This window comes from Phalaenopsis equestris, unplaced genomic scaffold (genome assembly GCF_001263595.1).
Source record: "Phalaenopsis equestris unplaced genomic scaffold, ASM126359v1 Scaffold000233, whole genome shotgun sequence".
NCBI lineage: Eukaryota > Viridiplantae > Streptophyta > Magnoliopsida > Asparagales > Orchidaceae > Phalaenopsis > Phalaenopsis equestris.
In genome coordinates, this window is record NW_018164675.1 from 161,832 (window position 1) to 173,932 (window position 12,101).

The 12,101-nt window shown below is 34.9% G+C and overlaps 1 protein-coding gene across 3 annotated transcripts in view; it reads left to right on the top strand.

Annotated features, from left to right (window-relative positions):
• Positions 1 to 12,101, top strand: part of LOC110023839 (protein misato homolog 1) — a 70,750-nt gene that overhangs the window by 52,699 nt on the left and 5,950 nt on the right. For all 3 annotated transcript variants that reach the window (XM_020723449.1, XM_020723451.1, XM_020723450.1), the window contains 3 exons: positions 1,891 to 2,140; positions 2,634 to 2,876; positions 2,950 to 3,066. In XM_020723449.1, coding sequence (XP_020579108.1) covers positions 1,891 to 2,140; positions 2,634 to 2,876; positions 2,950 to 3,066 — 610 coding nt within the window. The remainder of the gene's footprint in view (positions 1 to 1,890; positions 2,141 to 2,633; positions 2,877 to 2,949; positions 3,067 to 12,101) is intronic.

Consider the following 12,101-nt stretch of genomic DNA (forward strand, 5'->3'; position numbering starts at 1 on the left):
TTGAATCTGTATATATATATATTAGGAATGGCCAGAGTTAATAAACGAGCCTCCAGCCTCCCCAAATGTGCCTAACAATTTGAGTACCATCTCCTTAAGGCCAAATGTGTCAGAGGGGATTCGTACCCCCGACTTGCGGTTTTTATACCGTGGATGTGAACCAACAGATCGAGGTACGCAACGTTTGTATTACATGTATAAAATTCTTATTAAATATTATAATTAATAAACTCACCATTATAAATTCTTCTGGTCAAGCCTTCTTGGTCAAGCTCTAAACACGTGCAGATGCAATTCACTCCTTTGTCCACGTTCGGCTCCCTACGGCCTTGATGTCAATTCCTACTTCTTTGTCGACTCTTCCTACTCAGGGAATCCTCACGCCTTCACCTCCCTTCTGTTAGCCGAATCATCCAAGCCTCAAATTGCCCGATATCCTTTATGTTGAGCACGCCTATCGCATGTAGAAAGCCTGACTTGTGATCTTTTCACCGTTTATCTCTCCAGGTAAGCCGATTGCAACATTTTATCGGCAAATTTACCTCCTCGGCTTCCCGACCTCCCCTCGCTTCCTATGCTCCTTCTATGGTTGTCCAACTCGTCGTTTCCTCTTCTTTGGTTTCTCTCGAGCGTTCGACTCTTCGATTCCTCTCCTATGGGTAGACAAAACGAGGCGCCACAAGAACAACAAGAGGCGGTTGTTCAGGGTGCGAGCAACAAGCAAGAACGGCTGGATGGAAAGACTGTAGTGAAAAATATCAAAAGCTAGTGTCCTCGAAGAGGTTGGAGCAGGGAAAGACAAAGTGGAGCGGCAGGGTGCGATGGATGAAGGATAAATAACCACTTTGGGAGAAAAATACAGTCGAAGCACCCACAACCCTTGGATATGGCCCTTGAAGGGAAGAACGGATGCCGACGGCGATCCTAATAGAAATCTGAGCCAAAGGCTGACCTAAAACACAAGCAATAACATATAAATAGTCTTAGTACAAAGAGGAGTGAGCCATGCTCAAAATAAGAAGGAAATCCATGTAAAGGAATGGTCGACCAGACTTCCTAGACCCGTCTTAGCCGCTTTCCTCGCTGGAGTTCATGGCTCCATTGCAATGTTTGCGAAAAAATGCCTCCTGGTCGCTCACAAGTCTTATGGGTGGTATGTACGTAAATGCCCCTTTAATTTTTTACTAACCTAGTAGTCTTTCCAACTTGCATATACGTGTAGTGAGAACCATGGTTGTTCATGTTTGATAAATTCATCTCCCTTCGCAAAGAATTCACAAATGATTACAATCCAGCTCAAATTAAAGCTTGTGTTTATTTGAAATTTTGGCTTTAATGACGCTGCTTAAAAATTTTTTTATCGCTAGAATTAATGCTAGATGTTTAAAAATGGATAAGTGCTTATGTAATATTACGCAATAAGAGGATGTCAAGGAGGCTTTTCAAGTAATTTTATTAAACTGTCATTAGGCCGATTATGTTGTATTGACTGGAGTGTTGAATTGTATAGAAGTATTTGATATCTATGTTAATTTTGGCCGAAGTAAGAGTGTTAAGATGGTTGAGGAATGATTATATTAAATGATTGATTGCGGTTACATATATTAAAGATAAACTTTTGGAAAATGCACCCGCACCCCTAGAGAAAACTAATGTCAGATAATTGGAAAGGAGGTGTAGGCCTAGGGTAACATAGATTAGGTTGTTGAAAATGATTTGTGAAGGGTTGGTTTAACATAGCAGGCAGCACCCTAAAGCAATGAATAAAAAAATGTGTATTCATAAAGTCAACCCCAAATAATGAAGATGAGGCAATTGATGATTATGATGATGGAGGTAATGATGTTATTTTGGCAATATACTTATCTTTTTAAGTTACTGGATTTACAGGGCATCCAATTTATTGTTGATGATACTGGAAGTTTTTCAGCCATTGCTGCTGGTTTCTTGGAGGATATCGCTGATGAATACTCAAATACACCCGTATTGCTCTATTCTGCACGCAGTCCATCTTCTTATAAACTAGGAAAAAGCTTAAAGGATTCTGTCGCAAGGGCTCTTCATGATGCTGTATCATTTTCAAGGCTTTCTTCTTGTTGTAAACTGATGGTACCAGTTGGATTGCCTTTTTTGAGTAGAAGTATGCATCATTTTGTTCATCTTAAAACTACTGATTTGCAATTGGTTTGTAGTTTTTAAAGCTAAAACTGTATTGGAGAGAAAATAGAGCTAGTGATGATTTTATTTTGGGTAATTTTCTTCTGTTTCTGCAGTTTGACTCTAGTACAGGTTCATGCATCTAGTCACTTATTTTCATGGAAGTTTGCATGCATGGATATCCTCAGGGAGTTGTAGCTATGTGATTTTTGCATCTCAATGCTTGTAACTGGTGTGCTAAGATATTGCATTCATCATATTTTGTTAATTTTAAGAATTTTGTTGAGTTCTTCCTTTTCAAGTCAAAAGATATGTTTTACCACATCCGACATCTTCCAAGTGAAGAATTTGTACCTTTTGTTTGATATAAAGAGTTACCATTAAAAAATTATCTTTATTTCTTGCATTCCTTAGTCCACCATTTTAATGTTTCTCTTTCTTTTCCTTTTTTCTGATGAATAATTTTCCCTCTGAAGGTAAACTGTCATCCACGCTATTTATTGAAGACCAGAATCTCTTTCATAGTAGTGCTATTTATGCTGCCTCAATACACTCAATTAGTATTCCCTTTAGGATGGAATCACTGGGTGTGAATTCAGAATCACTGAATATTTCTGGTGCAACGGATATGGGTGGGATGGTACAGTTTTTAGCGGGACAAGCTAGGCAAAATATGATAACAATTTTGGATCTAGCAATGCCCGCCCAATCCTTGAATGGTTTGTATTATGATATCTATCTCTATTTTTTTATTGACTATTTCTGTGGAGTCTCTAATTTGCAAAGATGCAGGTGAAAATAATCAGTCAACTATCTTAAGGAGTTTGTGCTCTTTGACTCCTGAAATTGAAGAAAGTATTGATGATTTGCATTCAATAGAATCCTTGATTATACATGGTGTCCTTTCAGGTATTTTTTTTAGACACTATCACCAGTTTTCTTCTGCTAAAGTTTACTTGTTTATAACTGGAGATAATACTGTTTTTTTTAATTTTTCCCAAGGCAAAGGCCACTGTTTAATTTGAATTTTGTTAATTTATTTTTGGAAAACCTGTTATTTCCAGTATCTAATTTGACATTCCATGCATGAGGTATGAGGATATCTTGATAACTGTAAGCTGTCAGAGAGACCATGTAACAGCCCTCAGTTGTTCTTTGTTATATTGAAGAATCTTGGTTTATTCACGCAGTCAGAAGTTAACACGGTATATGTGGGCAGCATGGAAATCTGACATGCAAGATAGGAGACCTAGTTAAGAGTTTATTATTTGAGTTTCGAGTGAAGTTTTATAGCCTGAAATATAAATGAGAGCCTGAAATATAAATGAGAGGACATAAAGGATAAATGATTAACTATTTTAGAATCAAATAGATAATAATAAGAATAAAAAAAAAACTTCAGGATCACTTTTTGTTTTTTATTTATTTTGTTTGTGTTGATTGGCATTTGTTTTTAATACACTCATATCGCCTAAAATTTATTGAGTATTTTTAAAAACAAGCTGATTTATTTTTAAAATTTAAAATAAAAAATATGCGAAATATACGCTAAATAAATGTTTAAAAAAAGAATAAAAACAGAAGTGAAAAGTAAAAAAGATCCCAAATAGGCCCTTAGTTTTTTGTAACCATTTCAACAACTCTTCTAGATGTGAGCTTCATGATTTCTAGGGATTTTTGCTGTTATTAACTTTCATGCTGTTGGCTTCCGGATGGAGTTAATGATTTATGAATTCAAACTCTTGTGCTTACAGATCTCCTTACAAACAGAAGTTACAATTCTACATCAATTGTCCCGTAACTGAGACAAAAAAGAATTTACAAAAAGATGAAAGAAGAGAAATGAAGCTCTTATTCAATGGAGATTCCCTATCTAATTCCGACATTCTTGCTTGTTCCATAATATTAAGAGTCTCAGTTTAGCCCACTTAACCCTAACACTGACGTAGTTTACATTTGTTGTTGATATTTGAAAGCCCTTTTTTCTTAATGGCATGGTTAATTGAACTGAAATTAATTAGTACTTCTAGAGTCTTTGATCGCATGCCTCTCTTTAGCTTAACTTGATAGTTTTTGAGTTAATATGTACACAGCCATCTAGTTTTCTTAGCTAATATGGACAAATGGCATTGTTATCTAGGAAAATATTTTAACAAAACCTGTATAATATCTAAGTTAAGCCAAGAAAAAAATGAACATTTGCAGCATCAGTTGGTCGAGGCCAATCTATAATTGACTCAACCTTTTGAGGATTAACAATATTTTAAAAATCTGGCATCTCATAGACTTGTTAGTCTATTTTTGGTGCTTGGTGTTTTGTTTGGAAATTTTCTCTTACACTTGCTTATATAGGGTGTGAATCTCTCTAACTCTAGCCTTTACGTCATTACCAAGTTTAGTAGCTGGAAGTAACGCCAATGACTCTAATATTGTTAGGGGGTTTTATCCGTATGTAATCTTTAGCGATTTCGTGACATATGAATTGATTAGAGGACCTGCTGCAAGAAAAATTCAACTTGAGGAAGAATTAAGTCTCATTATTTGATGTTTTTGACCACAAAATACTTAAGGAGATTTTCCAACTCTGATTTACCACTTGTCTGCCCAACTATTTGACGGTGGGCTGTTGAGCTAAACTGAAACTTTGTATCTAACTCACTCCAGAAAATCCTTCAGAAGTCACTCATAAACTTTACATCTCTGTCTGAGGTGATGGTTTTGATGCACCATTAAGATGGACTCTCTCTAAACTATAAGTGTGTAATGGGTGAAGCGTACATCGACTTGTGGTAAGGTACAAAGTATGTCATCTTGAAAAAGTGATCTATAACCACCATAACTAAATCTTTACTCTCTTGGGTCAATGGAAGACCCATAACAAAATCTATACTTACATCCACCCAAGGTGACCTTGGAATGGGAAGGGGAGTGTATGGATCTATATTTTGCCCTCGGGTCTTGGCTAATTAACAAGCACTGTGATGTCTAACATGTCTTTACACTTATCATACCAATATGGGCCAATAGAAAATCTATCTCACCGAGGTGAGAAACTTATTCTTGCTCAAATGTCAAATCATTCCTCTGCTGTGACACTCTTGTAAGATAATCTTCCCAATTGAATTATAAATGCACAATTTAGTTTGTAAGAACTAATGATCATTGAATCTGTGATACTCATAAGGTCTCTCCTAACAAAGAATCAAAATCTCTTGAAAATTTTCATCAATGGCATACCAATTCTTTGAAACTGCAAAACCAACTATTGTAGACTACATAATAAAAATTAATAGATAGTGGTGACTTAAGGAATTAACAACTTTGTTGTGACCCTCAGCTTTGTGTTTGTGTTTGAACACAAAAAAGAATGAAGAAATGAACTCGACTCAGAAGGTACAGTTTGCTTCAATATGTCTACCGTTCAGTTTGCTTCAAGTGTTCAAGACTCTTAAGACCTCATGATCAGTATAAGTGGTGAACTCATTTACCATTAGATTATAACTCAAATGACTAAGAGCTCCTATAATAGGATTATACTCCTTGTCATAAAGTATCTTCTCCTGAAATTATCCAATTTCTCAATGAAAAAGGCAATAGGGCGTCCATCTTAACTCAATGCAGCTCCAATCCCCATAGTGGAGGCTTCGCACTCAACTTTAAATACTTGACTAAAATCTGGAAGAGATAAGGCAGGGTCCTGAGTAACATATTTTTTAAAAACTGAAAACTAATATGTGTTTTGCCCGAGCAAGTGAATTTGTCGGACTTGAGAAGCTACATTAAAAGCACTGCTATCAAGTTGAAATTTTGTCGGACTTAAGATAGACTTATTGATTGAACTATAAATGCACAATCTATTTTGGAAGATTTGTTGATCATCAAATGTGTGATACTCATAAGGTCTCTCCTTACAACAAATCCAAATCTCTTGAAGTTTCCGTCATTGGCATACAGATCTTTTGAAACTTCAAAACCAACTATTGTAGACTGCATAATAAAAATTAATAGATAATGGTGACTTAAGGAATCAACATCTTTGTTATGACTCTCAGCTTTGTGTTTGTGATTGAGCACAAAAAGAATGAAGATATGAAATTGAATCAGGAAGCATGTCTACCCTTCAGTTTGCTCCAAGTGTTCAAGACCCTCAAGTTCTCATGAGTAAATGGTGAACTCATTTACCATCAGATTATAACTCAAATGACTAAGAACTCTCATAATAGCATTGTACTCCTTGTCATAAAATATCTTCTCTTGGAATTATTCAATTTTTCATTAAAAAAGGCAATAGGGTGTCCATCTTAACTCAACACAGCTCTGATCTCCATAGTGGAGGCATCACACTCAACTTTAAACACTTGATTAAAATCTGGAAGAGATCGGACATGTTCCTGTGTAACCTATTTTTTAAAAATTCAAAACTAATATGTGTTTCATCTGAGCAAGTGAATTTGTGGGACTTGAGAAGCTTAATTAATTTTTTATAATCTTTTGTTAAATGAAGTCAATCCTTGAAATTGATATACTCGAGCAAAATGGTTGTGGATTGGGCTAGCTAACGATTGCCTCAATTTTGACTAGATCATCTCATTATTGGTTGATGATACATTGTATCCGAATAAGCAAGTTTTTATAGTTAGGAAGTGAAACTTCTTTAGATAAATATATAATTGGTTTATTTGAAGCATCCCAAAACCCTTTCCCAAGTAATGTTAGACCAGGATATTATCAAAATATATTATCACGAATTTTTGATGAAAGCTCAAAAAACTTGATTTATCAACTGCATGAAATTTCTCGAAGCATTGAACAAGCCAAAAGCATGATTGTTCACGTGCAATTTATCACAACTCTTAAAAAGTTATCTTTCACTCATCTTCTTGTCTCATCCTGATCTGGGTGAAACAAATGTGCAAATCAATATTCGAAAAGTGTGGGCTCCATCCAATAGATCTAACAAATCATTCAGTCATGGAATGGGGAACCAATACTTGATGGTGATTTTCTCACAACCTTGTTGTCAATGCATATATGCTAGGAGTCATTCTTTTTTGGCACAATCTATTATGACCCGACATAATGTAAATTGTTATATTCAATTAGGTCGCAATAATTGATTAATTTCCAAGCTCTATTTGAAAGAAATTTTTTTTTTCATCTTTATTTTCACAAACATTAAATCCATTAATATAATCAAAATAATAGTCAATATCTATTTTGATCATATCGCAAACCATACAATCAAAAAGAAGATATACAATAATCATGGTTAAAATTTTTCATCATCAAAATAGATATATCACTATGAATGTCAAAAGAATATATTTAAAATAGTAGCATACTGATGATCAGGCTCTCAATAGTAAATAATAAGTTCTACTTGAGTAAATGTTAACATATCAGGTGTTTTATCTATTAAGGACAGTGTTAGTATGAGAATTAATATCAACATTAAATATATGTCAAGCATATTTAAATAACTATTTTAAATAAAATAACACAATTTAAAATAATAACTCAATATTTTATTTAGTAAATTTTATAATTTTTTCATTCACCTCTTACACTTTCACTTATGCATTTACTTATTCATATGTGCAGAACCATCTAGTTTTCTTATAACTCTACATGAATGCACATAAAATTTAGCCCTTACGTTTATGCATATCGAGCATGTTGTAGAAATCTATAAATGTCAATATATACAACTAATGGTAGTATAACTTATGGGATAAATTAACATACACTGAACAACAATTACAAATCACAAAACTATTTCTATGCAATATCAAAAATAATTTTTCGAAAATTTCTTGTTATATGACAAATTTTATCGGATTCAATATACCCGATAAAATAGAAAATAACTTGCATCATAATCTTAAGTGCAACCCTAGTCACATAGCTTTGTTGTGTGTTAATTCTTGTATTGTAGCTTTGTTAGCAGGTGTAAGATTATGCCCAATAATGTGGTCTTATGCATTAGTAGTATTATGATTTATCAAAAAAAATTTATTGTATTCATAATGATTTTTAACGTCTTTGCCCTAAAACACACCATCAGGCCGTTTTATCTCTAACCATATCTTATTTTTCCTCGATCAAATCTATGGATTTATTTCCTTTTGATCAATAAATTCTAGACTTTTTCTCTCTAAGATAATAATGACTTATAATCTGATAATATATTTTTTTAAGTCACAACCGGCTCATATGGCTCTTATATTATAACTTATTAGACAATTCGAGTTTGGCAGAATGGTCTGATAGACTAGAGCTTTTATCGTTATAGATCAAACAACTCAACATGATACGTGTTCCTTAAAATCATATAGCAGAGCTGCTTAGGAGGCTACAAGAACCAACGCTTAACATCTCTTATTAAACTCTTATAGTCTTTATACAATAGAATAAAACCAAAACAAATACCATTAGTGCCATAAATAAACATATGTTGTTCCAGCATATGGATAATTTTTAGTCGAGGCAACAACTGAATTAATTTAGCTAAATATTAGCCATTGAGGACTGAAAATTAATTTGATGGCATGATTGGTCCTGAAAACAAGAAAGTTTTTTCAGCTGTGTTTGTTCTGCAATATAAGGCAGAAATATGGTGTGGATAAGTAGATGGAAATAAAATTTCAGTGGAAAACTTTATGATCTATTACAGAACCAACCAGATGGCAGATGCAAGAAAATTTCATTAAATTTAGAAAAGATAAGTCACTTTTACAGAAAGTAGAATTTACAACTTTAGATCGCCATATACCCACCTAGTTGCTAGTTAAGATGAGAATTTTTATCGGTTTCCAAAGAAATTAAAATATTTCGTCCAACGATCCTTGATACCTTTGATAATCTAAGACTTCTAGGTGCTCTAGAGAAGAGCAAGGCTTGATAGCCATGCAACAACTTCAAGATTTTGGAAAACGAAATATAGTAGAATCAATTCCGATTAATGGAGCTTCTATGAGAAAAGGATCGAGATTAGATATTGTGGAATATATTATGATGGAGTCACTACAGTTCCCTCTTATCATCAGTCTGTAGGGCCCATCGAACTACGAGCATCTGACTTTCATCCGGTGGAAGATGAACACCTCGCCCTATTATACAGCTGCATACTCATCACTAACCTCCTTTATGGCGCCCTGGTCGGTAAAAGACATGACTCGGCTCCCAAATCCATGGCATCTAAAGCACTTTCGAGCAGAAACTATAGAAGGCGTGCTACTTTTCTCGACATTTCACTCAGGTTGGCTCTGTCTTTATCCGAACTAGTTTTTTTTAACTCCTTGAGGTGTGTTTTTGCCGGTGTCTCCAATTGTAGGTGGCTATCTGACTGGTGATGGTTGCCAGCTCTGTTTATGTTGCCTCTCCACCTTGAGGGCTAGGGTTACAACGCACAACATTGTTGATAGCGGGTTTCAGACCACCCAAACATTGGGCTATCGTATGTTTGTCTGACTCAATCAACTCACACTTCATCTGCAATTGGTCAAACTATTTTGTGAACCCCATTAATTGATCTCTTTGTTGTAGGTGGTGGATTCTCAGGAGTGTATCCTGTCGGTAATGAGGAGGTATTTATTTTCTCCGCATTGCCTTTCTCATCTTCTCCCACTTGATAATCTTGTCACTACTTTTTCTCTTCCTCTGTCTCTGCTTGTTTTCCTGCTAGTTGTACCTTTTTTTAGCTTCTGGCACCTCTTTATACTTACAGATTTTCTCAACTAACTTTGTCCATTTGATGAAGTCTTTGGGATCTATACCTCCATCAAACTTTCGTAGACTCATATTTATTCCGAAGTCTGAATTCCAAAGTGTCATGGCTTTTCTTCTTCATCACTAACATCTTCCAAATGGAAGGGGCTGAAATTCTCTTCTCTTTTGCTCTTTCGACTTTTCCTGACACGATCGAGGGTAATTTCCTCTTGGTTTCATTCTCTATGTCCGTAAGCATCCGTTGAAGTTGTTAGATCTCTCGTTACTTCTCTTCTCGGGTAGGCTTGAGCATGTATCTCCTTAATGACATGACTAAGATTTAGGGTTGGGAGGTGAAGGAGGTTGTATGTTAATAATTGAAGGTATAGGAAAATTAATTTAGTCTTGTTGATTTTGAAAATCTGCAAGGAAAAGTTAGGATTATGTCAAAATTTATTTATGTTTTAGGAATAGGAAAGAAAATTTTTGGGTGGAGGTGGCTTGGGTGGGAGTGGATGCTAGAAAACCTTAGAATAGGACTAGTGTTATGCTAGTTCTGATGCCAAATGATACTGGATTTATCCCAAATTACAATCAAAACAAAAATATTATTGTTAAAATTCAAAGGGGTATAAACAAGACTCAAAACAAAAAGGAAATACATCACAACTAAACCCTCCAGCTATGGCGAGGCTAGATGGCCGGTGGACAGCTGTGAGAGGCTGGGATGGTCGACAACCAGCTAGTGGAGATCTGCGGTATTAAGGGTGGTTGTAGAAAGATTTGTGAGTGAAGCTGTTAGAGGGGAAGGAATAGTGCAAGTTTGTGGTCGTGTGGATGGTTGTAGGAAGGGTTACAGGTGGAGCAATTAGAGGGGAAGCGGATTGGCGGCAGTGTTGGACGCAGGTAATGTGCAGGGAAGAATGCAGAGGGGAATTTGAAAGGATAAATATCCCTGCGAGATCAAGCTAAAGCCAGAGTACCATTCGGACTAGTGGAGATGGCCACCACCTTAGACAAGTTACAGCCGAAGTACTTTCTCGCCTTCGAATGCAACTCTAAACGGGAAAACAATCGTTAACGGTAAGCTGGACAGAATTCTCAAAACAAAAAAAATTGATCCTTCAAACCAAATAACATGTTTATAATAAACTAAAATAACTAGGAGGGGGAGGAAAAGGAGGCAGCAACCCTCTCAGCCCTAATGAGGGCCAGCTGGTTCAGCCTTCCTGATGAACCGCTAACCCCTTTGCCGAACTGAGGCCAGCTTAGTCTTAGCTACTACCCCACGTCACTTCTATTCTCCCAAATTGACTTGCCTACCAGATGCACTTAGCCTAATATGAAGAGTTGTAAAAGCAGCTCAAATACTTGATGGCTAGAGGCTTGGTTGATGAGAGTACCAGTTTATGTGTAATTCCATCATTGAGTGTGTGAACTGCTCATACAATATTTAGATGCACTTGTAATGACTTGATATTGGGATTTGGTAAGAACTGTATGTTTACCTTATATTTATTTATTTTCTATGAGTTTTTAGAGTTGCTTTTAATTTTGATTTATTCTCTAATTATTTGCAGTTTTAATTTGTTAAAAAAATTGACATATTGAAATTGATATTAATGTATTTGAATAATTTATATAAATGTTTTATGTTTACTTCACAAAACGTCTTCACTATATTGTAGAGCACTCTCAATTCTAATCTAAATATATTTTTTGTCTATTTTTGTTAGCATCATAAATATGAAAACAAAATGTATCTTATTAAGTTATGCTTCGAATTTAGTACATCTTTGTAAAATTCGATTTTCTAAAATCATCAAATGTCTATTAGGTTATCTACACAAATTACTATTTATTTATTATTTTTATAATTTTTGGAATTCTATACTTGAAAATATAACATTATTTATAAAATTTTCAATTAAAAATGTAAAAATTTCTATAATTATCAATATATCATCATCATCATTATTATTATTATTTGTATTTGTATTATTATTATTATTATTATTATTATTATTTTTCATCTGGTTTGGGGTTCAATTCCCCCCGAGTGTAGGGTGTGATACTCGAATTCTTAAGCGTCAGGTAATTAGATCAATTGGTTGGGCATCTGCTTGTCAGTTGTAATTTTCATCTGGTTTGGGGTTCAATTCCCCCCGAGTGTAGGGTGTGATACTCGAATTCTTAAGCGCATGAGGGATGGTCGGGGCTCGTTTGAATATATATAT